This window comes from Lissotriton vulgaris, chromosome 4_1, assembly GCF_964263255.1.
Source record: "Lissotriton vulgaris chromosome 4_1, aLisVul1.2, whole genome shotgun sequence".
NCBI lineage: Eukaryota > Metazoa > Chordata > Amphibia > Caudata > Salamandridae > Lissotriton > Lissotriton vulgaris.
Window position 1 is genome coordinate 2,003,077,141 of NC_141691.1, and position 20,981 is coordinate 2,003,098,121.

General features: G+C 46.0%; 1 protein-coding gene across 1 annotated transcript in view; it reads right to left on the bottom strand.

Moving 5' to 3' along the window:
• The window catches only part of ARHGAP39 (Rho GTPase activating protein 39), an 840,128-nt gene that overhangs the window by 326,615 nt on the left and 492,532 nt on the right, over positions 1-20,981 (bottom strand). Inside the window, exon 4 of the mRNA XM_086966339.1 lies at positions 12,811-13,366. Coding sequence (XP_086822465.1) covers positions 12,811-13,366 — 556 coding nt within the window. The remainder of the gene's footprint in view (positions 1-12,810; positions 13,367-20,981) is intronic.

Genomic DNA, 20,981 nt, shown 5'->3' on the forward strand with positions numbered 1-20,981 from the left:
TCCCTTCCGCAAAGGGTTGAGCGTTAGTTTTGAAGATCCTCTGTGTCGGTCTGTCTGCTCAGGATCCTCTGTGTCGGTCTGTCTACTGAAGATCCTCTGTGTCGGTCTGTCTACTGAAGATCCTCTGTGTCGGTCTGTCTGCTCAGGATCCTCTGTGTCGGTCTGTCTACTGAAGACCCTCTGTGTCGGTCTGCCTACTGAAGATCCTCTGTGTCGGTCTGTCTGCCGAGGATCCTCAGTGTCGGTCTGTCTGCTGAAGATCCTCTATGTCGGTCTGTCTGCTAAAGGTCCTCTGTGTCGGTCTGTCTGCTGAAGATCCTCTGTGTCGGTCTGTCTGCTGAGGATACTCTGTGTCGGTCTGTCTGCTGAAGGTCCTCTGTGTCGGTCTGTCTGCTGAAGATCCTCTGTGTCGGTCTGTCTGCTGAAGATCCTCTGTGTCGGTCTATCTGCTGAGGATCCTCTGTGTCGGTCTGTCTGCTGAGGATCCTCTGTGTCGGTCTGTCTGCTGAGGATTATCAGTGTCAGTCTGTCTGCCGAGGATCCTCAGTGTCGGTCTGTCTGCTGAAGATCCTCTATGTTGGTCTGTCTGCTGAGGATCCTCTGTGTTGGTCTGACTGCTGAGGATCCTCTGTGTCGGTCTGTCTGCTGAGGATCCTCGGTGTCGTTCTGCCTGCTGAGGATCCTCTGTGTCGGTCTGTCTGCTGAGGATCCTCTGTGTCGGTCTGTCTGCTGAGGATCCTCAGTGTCGGTCTGTCTGCCGAGGATCCTCAGTGTCGGTCTGTCTGCTGAAGATCCTCTGTGTTGGTCGGTCTGCTGAGGATCCTCTGTGTCGGTCTGTCTGCTGAGGATCCTCAGTGTCAGTCTGTCTACTGAGGATCCTCAGTGTCAGTCTGTCTGCCGAGGATCCTCTGTGTTGGTCTGTCTGCTGAGGATCCTCTTTGTTGGTCTGTCTGCTGAGGATCCTCTATGTTGGTCTGTCTGCTGAGGATCCTCTGTGTCGGTCTGTCTGCTGAGGATCCTCTGTGTCGGTCTTTCTACTGAAGATCCTCTGTGTTGGTCTGTCTGCTCAGGATCCACAGTGTCGGTCTGTCAGCTAAAGGTCCTCTGTGTCGGTCTTTGTGCTGAGGATCCTCTGTGTCGGTCTGGCTGCTGAGGATCCTCTGTGTCGGTCTGGCTGCTGAGGATTCTCTGTGTCGGTCTGGCTTCTGAAGACCCTCTCTGTCGGTCTGCCTGCTGAAGACCCTCTCTGTCGGTCTGTCTGCTGAAGATCCTCTGTGTCGTTCTGTCTGCTGGAGATCCCCAGTGTCGGTCTGTCTACTGAAGATCCCCTGTGTCGGTCTATCTGCTAAAGGTCCTCTGTGTCGGTCTGTCTGCTGAAGATCCTCTGTGTCGGTCTGTCTGCTGAGGATCCTCTGTGTCTGTCTGCTGAGGATCCTCTGTGTCTGTCTGTCTGTCTGCTGAATATCCTCTGTGTCGGTCTGTCTGCTGAAGATCCTCTGTGTCGGTCTGTCTGCTGAAGATCCTCTGTGTCGGTCTGTCTGCTGAGGATTCTCTGTGTCGGTCTTTCTACTGAAGATCCTCTGTGTTGGTCTGTCTGCTCAGGATCCACAGTGTCGGTCTGTCGACTGAAGATTCTCTGTGTCGGTCTGTCAGCTAAAGGTCCTCTGTGTCGGTCTGTGTGCTGAGGATCCTCTGTGTCGGTCTGGCTGCTGAGGATCCTCTGTGTCGGTCTGGCTGCTGAGGATTCTCTGTGTCGGTCTGGCTTCTGAAGATCCTCTCTGTCGGTCTGCCTGCTGAAGATCCTCTCTGTCGGTCTGCCTGCTGAAGATCCTCTCTGTCGGTCTGTCTGCTGAAGATCCTCTGTGTCGGTCTGTCTGCTGGAGATCCCCAGTGTCGGTCTGTCTGCTGGAGATCCCCTGTGTCGGTCTATCTGCTAAAGGTCCTCTGTGTCTGTCTGCTGAAGATCCTCTGTGTCTGTCTGCTGAGGATCCTCTGTGTCTGTCTGTCTGCTGAATATCCTCTGTGTCGGTCTGTCTGCTGAAGATCCTCTGTGTCGGTCTGTCTGCTGAAGATCCTCTGTGTCGGTCTGTCTGCTGAGGATCCTCTGTGTCGGTCTTTCTGCTGAAGATCCTCTGTGTTGGTCTGTCTGCTCAGGATCCACAGTGTCGGTCTGTCGACTGAAGATTCTCTGTGTCGGTCTGTCAGCTAAAGGTCCTCTGTGTCGGTCTGTGTGCTGAGGATCCTCTGTGTCGGTCTGGCTGCTGAGGATCCTCTGTGTCGGTCTGGCTGCTGAGGATTCTCTGTGTCGGTCTGGCTGCTGAAGATCCTCTCTGTCGGTCTGCCTGCTGAAGATCCTCTCTGTCGGTCTGTCTGCTGAAGATCCTCTGTGTCGGTCTGTCTGCTGGAGATCCCCAGTGTCGGTCTGTCTACTGAAGATCCCCTGTGTCGGTCTATCTGCTAAAGGTCCTCTGTGTCGTTCTGTCTGCCGAAGATCCTCTGTGTCGGTCTGTCTGCTGAGGATCCTCTGTGTCTGTCTGCTGAGGATCCTCTGTGTCTGTCTGCTGAATATCCTCTGTGTCTGTCTGTCTGCTGAAGATCCTCTGTGTCGGTCTGTCTGCTGAAGATCCTCTGTGTCGGTCTGTCTGCTGAAGATCCTCTGTGTCGGTCTGTCTGCTGAAGATCCTCTGCCGGTCTGTCTGCTGTATCTAACAACATGAAACCCTAATCTGGGCACGTCGATAAGCTTTTCTACGTAGAGCTTGTTACTCACACTCTAAGGGGGAGGGTTGCAGTAAATATTGTGGTTCAGTAGGACTGGGTACGAGTTGGGCAGTCTGCACAGCCCCCCCAGCAAGGAATGTGTGATATCCTGTTGTGTTTACACTGTTACTATGTACCTGGTTCCTAGCTGGACAGCAAGTGTGAGTGGTCTGTGTGGAATGTTGCTGTGATGGTCATGTTTGGAATGCCTGGGTGCCTGGTGTGAGTGTTGACACTTGAAGGTGGGCTGAGCAGCAGAGAGGCTGTTCCTGGTGGGGCTGTTCTACCTGATCTTTACAACATGTAACTACAACTTAATAAATCTACCTGAAACTAAATCGCGGCCACAGACTTCATTACTACACATTTTCGGCGACTATCTGGAGACTAACTGATGCTCTACATGTGGTCTTAAAGAAGTTAATGGTGACATGGCAAAGAATATGGAAGGAACCTACAGTAACGACAGGTGCAGACAGCACACAGTACAGTTCCGGGAGGAAGTGTTGACACAAAAACAAGATCCTCAAGAAACAAGTGAAAATTGAGCATCTCGCCTTGCAGCTCCACCAGTGTCCTTCACACCGGACAGCCCCAGCCTAGGCGTGCTGTGCTCACCATCATCACATTTTTTGGACTTTAAAGTAACAAGAATTGTTTGCCACATCAACCTCTACAAATGCGACTGGGCCTCTCAAACGGAGTTTCATTGTGCTTTGAAAATATGTTTGGCAGCTCAACGGAGTGTGCTGATTTTCTTGTGTAATCGGGCATTCTACAAGCTCAACGTTTGTCAGCCATGGGTTGTGTTTCACAGCCACTGATGGTTTGGACTCTGCCTGTAACCTTCATGGCATTTTTTTTAATCGCCTTTTACATTTTGCTACTGTTTGCGCACGACAACGTAATCAAAGTGGACTCTGAGACGGCGTATAGAGGTGCTCATTAGCTGTTGGACAAACATTTTGGTGAGTTTTTTTTTAAATTTCACATGACTTCCATGGATCTTGGGCAGTTGAACGTCACTGCCCACTTTCAAAATTGTGCAGTTCCTAGGTGATGTTGGATGCTTCCCTCCATGGACGTGCCTTGAGCCACCAGGCGAGCGTCACCAATGCGTGCCGCCATCTTGCGGTTGGCGGCAGCTCTCTACAAGCTTGGTAGCACACTGAGCTATCCGGTGCCTTTTACTCATGCATGCCGCAATTGTTTTTTTTTTTACTGTGGGTGTTTGATTATTGTTGTAGAGGAGAAACTGTAAACCATGGACGCCTTGCTATGTTTCCAGCACCTGACTGTGGTGAGAAGTCGTCTGTAGCGTCACAGTGATGCCGGTTCTCATCAGGATTAATTTTCCACTCTCCTGGCAATGATCGACTGATGGAGGTGCAACCAGTCAGTGTCTCCATAGGTTCGTGGTTGGTTGAGGACTGGTATCCGGCAGACTGGTGAAATGTGAAACGCTCCATCCGTGTAGTAAGTCCAGGGTGTGTGCAGCTGCTGTAGTATTATTGCGCTGCCACCCTTGTTCACCACTTCCGGAATAAGTGTGTGGGAGCGAGTTTCTAGGGATATTCTTTTTGAGAGAGGCTGGCAACTGGTGAGGAGTTCCAAGAGACATTCTTGAGAGTGTCTCTCAATTCTGTTGTAGCCTGGTGTCAAAGTTTATTCCAGTTCAGTGTGGCACACTTTGTTATACTTTGGATAGTCTTGCTTTACAGCGTTGATTTACAGGGACTAACAAGAGTGTGTGACAAGTATCTTTTGGGTGAGAGCTCGCTCACCGGGGTTGTGGTTACCTTGTCAAGTCTCATTCTTATTTGTTTGCATTGCTGTTTTTCTCCATAACATCTAAATGTGCATGTTCCCTTTTATGCTTGGTGTTGAAGCTTCAGTTATACCTTACATGAGGTCGTTTCCAGTGCCATAGTGGGTGGTGGTCTTCACCCATTTCTTGGTTATGCTCTACTCACTCTTACGTGGGTGTGGCCTTAAAGTTTTAATGTGTGTAAGTCACCCTGTGTTGCACGTTGTTTTAATGTGTGTAAGTCACCCTGTGCTGCACGTTGTTTTAATGTGTGTAAGTCACCCTGTGTTGCACATTGTTTTAATGTGTGTAAGTCACCCTGTGTTGCACATTGTTTTAATGTGTGTGAGTCACCCTCTGCTGCAAGTTGTTTTAATGTGTGTAAGTCACCCTGCGCTGCACGTTGTTTTAATGTGTGTAAGTCACCCTGTGTTGCACGTTGTTTTAATGTGTGTAAGTCACCCTGTGTTGCACATTGTTTTAATGTATGTAAGTCACCCTGTGCTGCACGTTGTTTTAATGTGTGTAAGTCACCCTGTGCTGCACGTTGTTTTAATGTATGTAAGTCACCCTGTGCTGCACGTTGTTTTAATGTGTGTGAGTCACCCTGTGCTGCAAGTTGTTTTAATGTGTGTAAGTCACCCTGCGCTGCACGTTGTTTTAATGTGTGTAAGTCACCTTGTGCTGCAAGTTGTTTTAATGTGTGTAAGTCACCCTGTGTTGCACGTTGTTTTAATGTGTGTAAGTCACCCTGTGCTGCACGTTGTTTTAATGTGTGTAAGTCACCCTGTGCTGCACGTTGTTTTAATGTATGTAAGTCACCCTGTGCTGCACGTTGTTTTAATGTGTGTGAGTCACCCTGTGCTGCAAGTTGTTTTAATGTGTGTAAGTCACCCTGCGCTGCACGTTGTTTTAATGTGTGTAAGTCACCTTGTGCTGCAAGTTGTTTTAATGTGTGTAAGTCACCCTGTGTTGCACGTTGTTTTAATGTGTGTAAGTCACCCTGTGTTGCACATTGTTTTAATGTGTGTGAGTCACCCTGTGCTGCAAGTTGTTTTAATGTGTGTAAGCCACCCTGTGCTGCACGTTGTTTTAATGTGTGTAAGTCACCCTGTGTTGCACATTGTTTTAATGTGTGTGAGTCACCCTGTGTTGCACGTTGTTTTAATGTGTGTAAGTCACCCTGTGTTGCACATTGTTTTAATGTGTGTGAGTCACCCTGTGTTGCACATTGTTTTAATGTGTGTAAGTCACCCTGTGTTGCACATTGTTTTAATGTGTGTGAGTCACCCTGTGTTGCACATTGTTTTAATGTGTGTGAGTCACCCTGTGTTGCACATTGTTTTAATGTGTGTGAGTCACCCTGTGCTGCAAGTTGTTTTAATGTGTGTAAGCCACCCTGTGCTGCACGTTGTTTTAATGTATGTAAGTCACCCTGTGCTGCACGTTGTTTTAATGTGTGTAAGTCACCCTGTGCTGCACGTTGTTTTAATGTATGTAAGTCACCCTGTGCTGCACGTTGTTTTAATGTGTGTGAGTCACCCTGTGTTGCACATTGTTTTAATGTGTGTGAGTCACCCTGTGCTGCAAGTTGTTTTAATGTATGTAAGTCACCCTGTGCTGCACGTTGTTTTAATGTATGTAAGTCACCCTGTGCTGCACGTTGTTTTAATGTGTGTGAGTCACCCTGTGTTGCACATTGTTTTAATGTGTGTAAGTCACCCTGTGCTGCACGTTGTTTTAATGTGTGTGAGTCACCCTGTGTTGCACATTGTTTTAATGTGTGTGAGTCACCCTGTGCTGCAAGTTGTTTTAATGTGTGTAAGTCACCCTGTGTTGCACATTGTTTTAATGTGTGTGAGTCACCCTGTGTTGCACATTGTTTTAATGTGTGTGAGTCACCCTGTGTTGCACATTGTTTTAATGTGTGTGAGTCACCCTGTGTTGCACATTGTTTTAATGTGTGTGAGTCACCCTGTGCTGCAAGTTGTTTTAATGTGTGTAAGTCACCCTGTGCTGCACGTTGTTTTAATGTGTGTGAGTCACCCTGTGTTGCACATTGTTTTAATGTGTGTGAGTCACCCTGTGCTGCAAGTTGTTTTAATGTATGTAAGTCACCCTGTGCTGCACGTTGTTTTAATGTATGTAAGTCACCCTGTGCTGCACGTTGTTTTAATGTGTGTGAGTCACCCTGTGTTGCACATTGTTTTAATGTGTGTAAGTCACCCTGTGCTGCACGTTGTTTTAATGTGTGTGAGTCACCCTGTGTTGCACATTGTTTTAATGTGTGTGAGTCACCCTGTGCTGCAAGTTGTTTTAATGTGTGTAAGTCACCCTGTGTTGCACATTGTTTTAATGTGTGTGAGTCACCCTGTGTTGCACATTGTTTTAATGTGTGTGAGTCACCCTGTGTTGCACATTGTTTTAATGTGTGTGAGTCACCCTGTGTTGCACATTGTTTTAATGTGTGTGAGTCACCCTGTGCTGCAAGTTGTTTTAATGTGTGTAAGTCACCCTGTGTTGCACGTTGTTTTAACACCTTCGCTGCTAAGGCAATTCCCCTCCTGTGCTGGAAATTGCTATTTTTCATTGTTTTATGACCAGCTGGGCTCGTCATCAGCACACGACCACTGTGCACCATGACGAGCCCAGCTCGTCATCAGCATCGAAAGGGTTAAGGTGTGCAAGTCACCCTGTCCTTCATTTTTTTCTTTGGTTTGATGTACCGTGTGCAAGTCACCCTGTGCTGCACCTAGTAAGTCACTGTACCCTTACCGGAGGGGTGGCTTAAGGGGTGTATTTCCCTTTTACACAGGTAATGGGTTATAGTCCCATTTTTACGCAGTAAGTTATGTGTCCTTTAAATGAGGGGTGGCTTTATAATTTTACTCTTACCTGAGGGAGGTTATGATAAGTCATTTTAACCTTACAGGAGGGCTGACTTAATGGGTGTTAGTCCCATCTACTCTGTTTGCATTATGGGTCACATCCCCATTTTTGCAAGTTTTGTCCCTTACATGAGGAGAGGCAAGTTGGGTTTCAGTCCCTTCTTCACAGTTTTCGTTGTTGCTCCTTACATGAGGAGTCTATACATGGGTGCCGTTCACCCACAGTGATGGAGTTCTGGGGGGTACGTGTATCCCGTGTTTTTATCTTCACAGTGCTTTGCCCTGCTTTGCAGTGCGTGGTTGGATTCTTCTTTTGCATCTTTCATGAGTTTATGTTTCACGCTTTCGTGTGGTGTTATCTCACTTTGTTCTTGTGAGGTTAACGTTCTTGAATCATTTAGATTTGTTTTTATTAATGAAGGGGGGGATGGGAGATACTTTGTGTGTATCTATTCATTCTTCTTTTCTCCTTTGTTTAGTCTTTATTCCCTCTCATGATGTGGTGTTTTACCTTGCATCCCTCGGTTCCGCACTATTTCCTTCTTTTGTACATTGTTATGTATAGTTGTTTCCTTTTGGTATTCCTTATTTGATTTTCAATTTTAAGGGGAGAAGATATGTGATATCGTGTTGTTGTGTTTACACTTTTCCTATGTGCCTGGTTCCTAGTTGCTCAGCCAGTGCGAGTAATCTGTGTAGAATGTTGCTGTGATGGTCATGTTTGGAATGCCTGGGTGCCTGGTGTGAGTGTGGACAGTTGAAGGTGGGCTGAGCAGCAGAGAGGCTGCTTCTGGTGGGGCTGCTCTACATGATCTTTACAACATGTAACTACAACTTAATAAATCTACTTGAAACTACATTTCAGCCACAGACTTCATTACTACAGAATGTCTCTGGCTACAGCCTGCTCAGAAGGGGATGGCACTGGTTGTGGTTGAGCCGGACGTGGAGCCATGTGAGGGAGAGGACTCCTGGAAAGATTCAAAGAAGCCCCTGACCTTTGATTGGTCTCCTGGTGCAAGGATTGTATCCTAAAGGGTATACCAGTAACACAAGGCTCTATGTATTCACTCCTATCAGGTTAAAGGCTGTGAGTGTGTAAAACATCCAATTAATGGCTGAGGGGTCCAAAAGCGGGGGATTGCTAGGCAAGGATGTGGCAATGGGTCACATATGTACGTTCAGTCTCGGTCAGGGGTCCACACTTCCTTTATTTCCAGGTGCACCCCCAGTTACTGGGTCCTGACCTGCAGAGTGACCTTGCTAATGTGAAGCAAAGCTGCAGGTTGATGATGAGGACTTGGTGCCGGGGACCATGAACAGCAGGGCCCAGAGATACCACATACTAGCAGCAATGATCATTGGAGGACTGCACAGATTTAGTCTTACCAGTCAATAGGAGACCTCGGCTGCCTGCAATACTGCCCCTAGGTGGCCGCCAGGAGTAGTGCACGCCATCTAGGTATGTTGGCACACGCCCTGGCATGCTCACAAAGTCACCTGTAATCAAAGCTGGTGCTGCCTTATGCGCTTCAGACGGCCTGAAGCTCCGAGTGTCCTGCAAAAGGCGGAACCTAAGGGAATCCTACCTTAAGATGCAGAAATGGCCAGTGCAGGTCTATTCTCCTTAAATGTCCTCCTGGCCTTCTTTTGCTGAAGCCTCTCTATGGAAAGAATGTGGATTACTCGATATTTCAGGCCTTCATTACCACTTTTAATATGAAATACATGGAATATATCTTCCGCGTAATCTTTTGTTAGGGTATCTGACTGCGGCTCAGACGAGCCAGAGATGCTGCTCCCATTTGGGGGCACGAAAGACACCCAAATCTACATCTTTCTCATGGGAGACGGGCCCATCCATGTGCCCCTCCCACAGAAAAGCATGGAAACAAACTCAGTCTCCTGATGTGCGATAACGCATCTGATGTACTTTGGAACGCCGGCTTCTGGTTGACAGCGATTACTGATGCTCTTCTTAACACGTTGATGTTAGTAAGCTAAAACGATGTGTGTCGTCACGGATGATAGGGACCTGGAGGGGAAAGGCGGGGGGGTCATCGACTTATTTCACAGTTGGCTATCTGCCCAGGCTAGCAATGGTTTATGGATTTACATTTGCCTTTAGTCGGGCCTGTGCTTTACAGAAACGGTCTGCTTCTGTGGTAAATCCCTTCTCGTTGTACCTCAAGCCAGCCCAACGACAAATCCTTGTAACCATGTGTAGGAGAGGGTTTCAGAGTGGCTGCTATACCCACAGTCCTGATAGCACTACTTGTTCTGGCGTAGCTGCTCTTTCTTCTGTTTTTATGCTTCTTTGTACGACAGGAACCGCCATCATTGGGGAGAGGATGTAGCCTTACAGCTAGAGCGGTCGACCTCGAAGCTGGGGAACCGGGTCGAGTCACGGCAATGACACTCAACTTCCTGTGACTCTGGGCAAATCACTTAATCTCCCTGTGCCTAACAAAAATGAATGTGTTCTTCTGTAACGAAACTGGTGCTCGTGTAAAGCCCTCTGATAGACTGGTTTGACTCAGAAAGAGGGATCACATCTTCCTGTCCTGGCTACTAGCACAAGTGTTGGCACTACCGAATGTTGGAAGTACTGAATACCAATGCTACATAGTTTTGATTCCACCACAAGTTTCTTTCATCCAACACCAGACACTTCCTGACACTTTATCTTACACTTTCAAGTTCTTTTTCATCCTTGACACTGATTTTACCCGAGTGGCACGGAGTGGCATAGAGGGGAGAGTGATGTGGTATGGAGTCGAGTGAAGTGGTGTAGAGTAGAGTAGCGTACAGTAGAATGGTGTGGAGTGAATTGGGATGGTGTAGAGCGGAATGGAGTGGCATAAAATAGAGTGGCATTGATTAGAGTGGCGTAAAATGGAGTGAAGTGGTGAGGAGGGGAGAACTGTGTGGAGCTGTATAGGGTGGAGCGGTGTAGAGTGGCGTGGGCTGGTTTAGAGTGGTGTGGAGTGGCTTGGAGTAGAGTAGAGTAGAATGGCATGGAGTGGCAAAGAGTGGAGGAGCACAGAGTAGAGTGGAGTGGCGTAGAGTGTTATAGAGTGAAGTGTTGTGGAGTGATGTAGAGTGGAATGGTATAAAGTGAAATGGCATAGAGTAGGGTGGAGTGGAGTGGCATAGAGTGGCATTGTGTGGAGTGGATTGGTGAAGAGTGGAGTAGCCTTGAGTAGTGGTGTACAGTGACAGAGTAGCATTGACTGGCATGGAGGGGCGTGCAATAGTGACATGGCAGAGTTGCGCTGGATAGAGCAGCAGAGAGTGGAGTGTAGTAGAACATAATGGCATAGAGTGTCATACAGTAGAGTGCCGGACAGTGTGGTAGCATAAAGTAGAGAAGCGTAGAGTAGTACAGTTGTTGGTGTAAGTAACAAATGAGGAACTGAACTTAAAATCAATGCAAAATTATGAGGCATAAAGGGGCTGAATGGCTTAAATCAGCAACAACAGGTGGGCCGCAGCAAGCATCATAAAGATGTAAATGTGTTGTTAGTGCAGCATTTATACATTAGAGCAGGTTAATCCAATCCACTTAAAATGTTATTTTATTTTAGTTGTACGAGTAAGTCAAAAGATGTAGGAGTAGGTGAGCAATTTCTAAAAATGTGTTTGAAAACAGAAAGCAGCACAGAACTGGAAACAGAGGAAGGGTCATGAAACGCGTACCTCAATCACAGCGTGATCAGCGGATGGACACAAATGAAGATCTTTCAATCCGTGCTTGGTCCATGCTCCACAGAAAGAAAAGGAAGTGACATCTGGCATGCACTGGTATTATAGAAAGCAGCAAAGAAGAGTAACAATGAAGTCAGCAAGGGTTAAGCACGGGCGGGCTCCAAGCCCTTTTGTGTAAGTAATATCCCTCACAAGTGAGAGCGCATGCAGCACATGTGCTGTCGCAGGCGAGACCTAACTAGAGACGAGCCTGGCTATTCTGCATGGGCACAAAAATCTTGACAGAAGTCTGTATATTTTGTATGGGAGCTAAAAGCAGACACAAGCCGGGCTATTCTAAACTGGCAACTAAAATCGAGAGCAGAGCCTGGCTATTTTGAATGGAAACTACAACCCACAGAAAGACAGGAAACCACAGGAGTTTGAGATTATACCAATAGCTGTCGCTCCACAGACTGCAGTTGACAATATATTACCCATTAATAAATATGAACCTGTATATTTCTGAGACCTCTCCCAGCCTTAATGCAATCTGCAATACAAACAAGAACACACAAATTTTCAGTCTACCCCCTGGCAATTCCCAGGAACTAGGTATGATTATTTCCCATGCTTTCAGTCATTATGCAAGAGGCACAACAGGGGAATCTGCACATCTATCGCCCTCTAATGCAGGGAAGTGCTTTGAATGACATCTGAGAACAAATATTAATTCAGTTCTTCTCCTTCCTATTTCTTCTAAACCTGCTCTTTCACTGTAAAATGCAATTAAAATAACCTTATCTAAGAAGAGGGTGCAGGTTTTAAAAAGAGGAACACATTTATGTCTTGAAAGCCAGCCAGAGAATTATGCATCAAACTAATAACTTCATTATCTTCACAAGATTGCCTGGTCTTTTTTTATTAAACCGTAAATACGGCTAACACTTTACTTTTCTTACGCTGGGCTCACAGCCGCTCATTGCAGCTTGTCCGCCAGACGGAGAAGCCGGTGCTTACTGGAACGGAGATAGAAGGAGGACAAAAGTCCACAGGTAAACCCTGAATCAGCGACTATTACCCAATGTTGCAACCGTCCTCAAAGTAGAGGCGTAACACAAAACGATGGGCCCTCCTTGCAAAATATGATGAGGGGCCCGAGTCTCACATATTTCACAGATATTCATTAGCTTTGGGCTGTGTGGAGCCCCACTGAAGGACTGTTCCCCCCCTCCGAAGAACTTTGTCCCCCCCAGCACCACAGGGGCTGCAGGGGCTGTAGGGGCCTGTGTTACGCCCCTTGTTTAAGGTCAAGACACCAAAACACAGGTGGTTTCATATATATTAATGAGAGATTTTTTTTTCTCCAGTCCCAGGACATTAGAGCACTTTACAACAGAACCAGACTGGATACATTTTTTAAAGACATGAGGAGAAATTGCCGCTTTGTTTGAATTAGTCCATACTTTCTGAAACAAAACTATCAATTTTTCCAAAATAAACGTCAATTCTCATTGATACAACTGTTTGCTCACTGGAGTAGCCATCTCACTACTGTGGTACTCATTGGCCATGTTATAAAAAATCAACGACAGAGCTGCCTTCAGGCTGAGCGGCTTCTCTGACAGCAGTACACCATCTATCAGAGATGCCGTCCTTCAATCTTACCTTTCGTGTCGTTCACGGGGTCCATGTGCCGGTAGATATACCCCTCCAGGTAGGAGTGGAATTTTGGAGTAGGTGGGAAGAAGGCTAGGCAAATGGCCATGAGTTCCCAACCTCGGGCCAGGCTGTCGTAGCGAAAGTTCTCCGTGGTTTGCCGGCAGAGCTGTATGTAGAGCTCGTCCCGTAGACCTTGCATGCTCCATCCTTTGGTCGCGATCTCCAGCCCCACGTTGAGCTGGTCGGTCTTGGCTCGCCGGTCACCCATGTACATTTGGATCAGCTTGAAGATGTCGCAGGCCTCCTTCTTCACATTGCGGTCGTTAGTCATGATCATGGGCTTCTTGATGGACTCGCTGCTCCAGGCCAACATGTTGGCGATGGACACCTTCCGGCGGAAGAGGCCCTGGGTGTGTTTATTGAAGTGCTTGGAGGCCCAGTTCTCAATGTCAGTCTCCGAGGAGGGCTTCCGCAGTGTGAACGTGGGGAAGACGCAACTGGAGCTGGGCATCCGGTTGTGACGACTGCCGTCAAACTGGGCACAAGCCCCAAGGTCTTCAGACTGAAAAGGAGGAGGCAAAACAAGTTATTAGGATAACATATAGCATTGAAACAAAATCAGTATCAATGGCTTCAAAAACTGGACTACAAGATTTAGACAGTTTTGGACATAGACTAGAGGTATTCTAGTGTCATGTTTATCATAGGGGTGTATGTTAAATACAGCTAAACACAGAGTAACTTTTGTTTATTTATTAATTTGTTGGTTTGTATAGCGCAAGAATCGACTCCCGGAGGAGTATCTCTGCGCTCAGCAAATGACAGATAGTGAGTGGATGAACAAGAACTCTAGAGAAGGTGCTGAGTTTGAAACAAAAATGTTTTTAACAGTTTCCTAAATGCAAGATGATCTGTGCAAAACCTGATGGTAGCGGGGTGTTTGTTCCAAAGGCAAGGGCCTAGGTAGGAAAGGGCCTTTCCACCCCGTCTTGCCCTTCTGATGGGGGGGATTTGAAGAAGGGACTGATTACTGGAGCGGAGGGCACGTACTGGATTGTAGGGGACAAACTTCTCCGCCAGATATGTAGGGCCCAGGCCATGTATACCCTTATGAACAACACAGCATGTTTTGAATTTAATCCGTTGACGGATCGGCAGCCAATGAAGCTTTTCCAGCAAGGGGCGTGATGGAGATCTGGGAGGAGCATTCAGAACTAGCCTTGCAGCAGTATTTTGCACCACCTGGAGCCTGCTGAGTAAGCTGTTAGCTGAAATCAGTAACCCATTGCAATAATCCAGGTGACTGAGCACCAGGGCCTGGACAAGGGTTTTCCTAGTAGGGTCTGGTAGTAAAGGAAACACTCTTCGGAGTAGTCCACTTACGTGAAAACTGGACCCGGCTGTTTGGTTTACATGTTCTTTTAAAGAAAGATTTTGTTCCAAACGAACACCCAGGTTTTTCACCACCTGCTTAGGGCTGGGGACAGGACCCAGATCTGGTGGCCACCAGTCCGGTGTCCACAACAGTGTAGCTTCCCCAAAGAGCATAACCTCTGTTTTCCCTACCTTACACTGCAGGAAATTTGAGGCCATCCATTGTGATACAGCCCTCATGCCCTCAGAAAAGGACTGTTTAACTGCCACCGTTAATGACTTAATTGGAAGAGAAGCTGAGTGTCATCAGCGTACGACACTGGGATGAATCCGTACGATCTCATGAGGCTGGCCAGGGGGGCCACATAGATGTTAAAAAGTGTAGGGCTCAAACATGAGCCCTGTGGCACCCGCTTGGTAAGCTCTACGGATGCGGATCGGAATGAGCCCATACTGACACTCTGAGTGCGGCCCGATAGAATCTCAGAGCAGGCCCCTCCCAGCCCTACTAAGTACCACGTATCAATGGTTAGACAAACACATTTTAGTGCTAGTGTCCGCATCACCGCACTAAAATGCATTAGTCGCGCATTACAGCTTGTATGTGAATGTATAGTTATGAAGCAGTAGTACAGGAATTAACAACAAGCTGCCCGGGCGCAGTGACCTCACAGCCCACACAGTGCAGGGGGACCCTTGAGGTCCAGGGGACCCCCTCCGGCACTGTGCACAGGCGGCGGGCCCCTGACCTGAGAGCTCCTGACTGGGTCCGGAGTGTTGTGGGGCCTCCATGCACTTTGCAGGGGGCCCCTCAAGTTTTGTTAAGCCACTGCACAGGTGCATTGCTCGTCTGCTTGCTGTGCCGCTGTTTTCCCCAGGCAATGAAACAGTGGCGGCTCCTCCTCTATGGGGAGGAGTGTCACACCGATGCTTTTAAGCAGTGTGAAGCAGAAACATAAAATGATAATACATTTGCGTTCTTATCATTTTATGCTACTTCCTGCTGCTTTGCGGGTGGGCAGGTGGGCGGGGCTGCTCAGCTCTAGGGTAGGGGAAGAGTAGTTTGCCCACTTCCAAGTGTGAAATGACTGTTTGGTAGGTCCTCTTGGGCCACCCAAAACAGTCATGCGCACTTTCCCCGTTCTCCATGCAGGCTGCATTACAGCCTGGGTGGAGAACAAACCCAGGCCTCAATTCCCTGGTTGAGCGTCAAACCAGGACAGTCAAAACCAATCACAACGCTGCATTGCAGCGTTATGATTGGTCAGGGGAGCCTGGATGCTTACCAATCACAACGCTGCATTGCAGCGTTGTGATTGGTCAGTGGGGCCTGCTTCCTGATCCTCTATGTGCAAGAGGAAAGCAGGAGCAGAGACGCTGTACCGGGCAGGCGGCAAGGTAAGTTTTTTCTTTAATTTTTATTATTGCACCAAGCGCAACACCCCTCCTACCGCAAACCCCCTCCTGCGCAATCCCCCCGTGCCTATGCCAGCCACACGTGCAATGAAACACCAAAGTCAATAAATTTATGTAGCCGCAGGATCACCTGTCCATCTAGCATCGGCTATTGCTTTTTGACCCGTTCACTTTTAGAAAATAAGGGAACAGAAACTATTTTAGAATGATTGGATTTCTTTGGATTTAAAATACTGTCAGGACAGAGGTAATACTGTCCAGTGACGTGCAAGAAAGCAAAGGGGGCCCTGGTAGATTTCATCGATAGATTAAGTGGGTGTTTTTTAAAATAGTTTCTGTTCCCTTATGTTCTTAAGTGACTGGGTCAAGAAGAAACAGCTGGCGGTAGATGGACATTTGCTGAATATAGGTTTCCGATGCATAAACTTCGAGATATAAATATCGCCGATATTACGCGGGCCCTATGGCAGGTGCCTTGGATAGTTTTTAGATGTTGGGGTCTAAATTATGTGACAGTAATACTTTTAACAAAACAATATTTTGAACAAATACTTTTTTTATCTGTTTGGTTTAAATTCTAGTATAATGGTATCTCCTACATCGCAGCCAAGACGTGGAACGAGCCCCCTGTGAACATCAGACGCTCTCTGACCCTGCACACGTTCAGGAAAGACCTCAAGACCTGGCTCTCCAGCTGATTCTGGAGCACCCCTCCTCACCTTGAGACCCTCACGGGTGAGTAGCACGCTATACAAGCCCCCTGATTGATATGTAAAAAAAGTATGCAATCTATAGCCAAACTAATGAAATCATTACAAAAGACATTTTAAAAAAAAATCCAGAGTTTTATATGGCGCAAACTTGACCCGAATCGGGTATCAGAGCGCTATACATAGCACCAGTTACGTTACATGAGGACACATTCATTTTTGTTAGGCACAGGGAGATTAAGTTATTTGCCCAGAATTACAGGATGTTCAGCGTCATTGCAGAGACTCGAACCCAGTTCCCCAGATTCGAGGTCGACCACCCTAGCCGTTAGGCCAACTCCTCTCCCCAAATGTTAATGAAAACGATTTGGGGTGAGTTTTGATTTTAAGTGCGCATGATTACCTTCCTTGACAAACGTAAAATTAAGTTGCCAACAAGTGCTTTTGACTTCTCATCAATTTATAATATATGGGTCCTCTAAAAATCAAACAAGGCATTTTTTTTAACAAAAAGTTTTTTTTTAACTGTTTAAAAAGTATTTGAGTTTGTTACCTGGTTTAGGCGTTTCCTTATTAGCAAAGTAAGAATGTTTTGCAGATAAGCTAAACTAAAACGCTAAATGTTTACGTGACAGATAGTACTATGCATTTGATGTGATCATACACATAAACTTCTATAGGGAATATGTTAATGAGCCCAGCTTTGACTTTTTAATGTTGTTTGCTTTATACATGCACTGTTTATTTGCAATTTATGTGTGCAGGCCGTCTCACTTTAGTACTTATTTTCATATGTTATGTGACATACAATATTTTGAGAAATAATACATATAGATATATTTTTGTGAATACTTCTACAGAGATCTATTCTGATGATGTGTGCTGAAGTGGTGAGGGTTCTCTGCGCGTTGCTGGTGTGTTTAGAACCCCACCCCTGGGGCAGGTGGGGTACACCCTTATGTTTCCTCTTGTCGGGCTGAGCACACCTCCACAGGCCTCTTCCTCAAAGGCAGGTATGCATCTGATGAGCACAGCCTCATGTGAAACAGAAGTCCGTTTTCTTTTGAAATAGAAAGATTATGTTTCCATAATGCCAAAAATAAAAATCTTTTAACAAAAATCTATATGAAAATAGAAAAGGGACCACTTCTCCCCTTAAAAAAGAGCACACCTGGACCTTACAGTTCACATTTAATTATTGTTATGGTTTGTATCAAATGCAATGAATGATCCTCGGCGTACCAATGTCCAACTCCACTGCAGTATGATCATCTTAGAAGGGGGGTAGGTTTGTGACCTTCCATTTCAGGGGGTTTGCAGTGTTTCGAGATCTTTTTAGAGCCGTTTATTACTTAAAAGGTGTCATTTCTGATATTAACCTTTTTTCATGGACCCAATCGCTTGGTTTTATTCATGAGAAAGTGTCACTCTAAGTGTCACACATTTGACAGATTATGTGTTTAATTCCTCTAATTTCCTCCTACTGCCAAGATACCAGTGAAAATGTAATGTAAATGTAATTTGTACTTGTAAAGCGCACTAATACCCAAACTGGGGTGTCTTGGCGCTGTAACGCATACCGCTGTGGAACCCTTCCGGGCATTTCCCTGTGAAATGCCCACTCCTGTGCACCCCCAAGGTGAAGCCAGGCATCCCAGCGCCGTTGTGGAGATTAAGCAAGCTATTGCCCAGAGTTGCAGAGTGGGACCCATGATTAGAATAGGCACCGAGGCGAGAATTATCAGGTCCGAGGAAATTGAGCCCAATACCTGCCGAGGCGGGAATTGAACCCTGGTCCCGGGCCAGACCTCTGCAATCAGGGTCTGCCGCTCTAACCATTGAGCCACATTTCTCCACTGTATGTATGGTTTATCTCTTGGCACAATGAGCCACGGGTTGACATTCATTTTCCCCGACGGACAACTCACACAAGTATGGCAGGACACTGCGCCCTTCATCTTTGTAGTTCATCATAGGAATTTCAGGAGATTTAGCTATTGAAGGTAAACCTACCAAGCTATTACAGCCTCAAGAAACTAAATCCAAACAATGTTTGAGGGAGCAGGCTCATCCTGGAGTAATTGTATCCCAGTAATAATTATAAAAAAACTTCATAAAGCTCATCTACTCTCAGCTTACTTATTTAGCCAGCGTAGGTTTTTAATTGATAGCAAATAGAAATTCAAAGGAGGGTTGACTAGGTGTCACATGGGTTCACATCTTTCTAAACGGTACTGGGTCAATATAAGCCTATGATAATCAGTTAGGTGAGCCAAAACCAGAGTTTTAAGACTCATCGAAATACTTTCAGACATCATGACTGCTCACCTGCCGCACCTTTTTCCCTATCAAAGGTCAGAGATGTTGGCTTTCCTCACGGTGGAGCCGCCATCAGCTCTGCCGCTGGGAAACACCTTTTGGGGGTCTTCTGCCTTTAGGGGTACACCGTAGTCAAAGTAGTCCATCTGAAGCCATGCCTGCCTGTTTTCTTTCTTATCTGTGGTGGGCTGGCAGCGTCTGTGGCTCGGCTGCCCCGGTGGAAAGCTTGACCTCCTAAATCATCAGCCAATATATAGTTTGTTTTACTACAGTTTAAAACAAAAAAAAATCCTAATAAATATAAAACAAGAAATCATTAACTTTGCAAGGAGCACAGCCTCCTGTTTTGGACCTTCTATGCAAAGGTGCTAAGCAACCAAAAACCTTTACATTATATCTATGTCCATTCCTTGTACAGGTCATAAATACAAAAAAAAAAAGTCCACTAGGAATCATTTGGAAAAGCTTTATTAACCTTGAGCAAGAACAAACTGGCTGAAGGGCCCTGAGAGACAAGTACATGAGCCACACAATCCCCATGAAAGTGGTTTAATCATTTGTCGATTGCTTGCACAAATATATACTATAGCCTTATAGTCCGCCGTAGCGGGCTATACCGGCTAATAAAGGCCCGCTTCTGCGATAAAGGCCCAAGCTGAAGACGAGGGACTTTAACAAGGTAGCAGACTTTAATAGCCTGTATAGCCCTGCTACGAAGGGCTATAAGGCTATTAGAACATTGTGCTACTAGAGAGCAGAATGTTCTAACAAATACAAAAAAGGCCTCTCGAGCTCCGAGAGGCCTTTGTAAAATATTGAACTATTGCTCTGCGGGCCTTTACCGGCCCGTAGAAGCAGGGAGCACTCCATTGTCTTAAATGGAGCTCCCAACATTCCAATGTTCTAATATACGGTACTGAATGTATGATCTTAGCTCGATAATTACCAAAAATAAATAGGTGCTTCAGGTATTTGCAGTAAAATGCATATATTTGTACAAGCAATCGACAAATGATTAAATCACTTCCATGAGGACTATGTGGCTCATTTATCTACTCTCCTGCCATCAAATGCCTTACTTTGCTCCTTCTCAAAAAGTTTGACTCCTGAGCAAATCCATTTTCACTTGCCTGACTGACTCTTTATTTTATTCTGTCTTTAAGAGGCTTTATTTGCTGAAACCTTCTGCTCTATTACCCGCCTCCCCCCATTCTCTCAGATCATCAGGTAGAATAACAGGTAACTTCAACTTCAATTAATGGGAAATTGAATTTGCTTGATTTGCTTAGGGTAACTTTAAACAGTTTGTCTTTGCATTTGCGATTTTGAATCACCTTGAATCATACTGACCGATGCTCTTATATGATGATTATTGATTTATGACTAATGTGAATGAGTTGATTTTGTAACTTGATAATCTGCCAATAAACCTTCGTGGTTTGCAGATCTACTACTCTGTCATCCTTAGGGGGCCTAATGTGCTTCACAGTTATTGATGTATTGCTGATTTATTGATATTAAACCTCAGACTGGGATTAAAGGTCCATGCACCAGGGTGCAGCTTATCCCCTTTGCAACATGAGTGACAGAAATTGCTGAAGGAGGCTGACCCACAGCCCATTTCTGCATGTAGTGTTGCTTAGAATATGAAGTAATAAAAGTCTCTATTAAAATTGGCTGGCTAGACAGCAAAGGAGGTCTCTAGGCCATCCCTAAAATAACAAGCATTGGCAAAGCCAATATGTCTTGCCTTTCGGACCTTCTAATAACTGTCCTTAATAAATCGTTAATTCTAGGTCAGTAATATAATATTGAACACAGAAGTAGTTCTGGCCATCCCCTAGCTCCCACTTTCTTTCGGTGGCGATGGCAGTGTTGGGGGTGTGTGGTTTCCTTCGTTCCTTTGTTGGTTTTGTAGTTACAGTTAGCAAATGTTGCAATGGTGCGCAAATGTATTAAAAAAAATTCAGGCAATGAAATATAAATCTTTGATGTGTACAATGATGTAAGGTTAACAGACAGGAATACTGTTCTAGTGTACCAAAAAAAACACCTGCCCAAACTGAGCTAGAAATAACACTGCCGAAAAAGGAACTCAGAAAGATAAATCACCCTCTCTTAAAGGGCACAGTCTCCACGGCCCATAAAAGCAAGTAAGGCAGCAAAGCACAACCAGACTTTTACGAATGGCATTGTATCACAGGACAGCCTTTACCAAAACACAGCAATGCACATAAAGTACACGGTAAAACAATACTGCCGTACACTGAAGCGACCTCAGCTTAGAAGTGACACGATAATACAACACCTAAAAGATTAAAGTGCCACACCTAAACCATCTCTCAAAGGACACAGTAA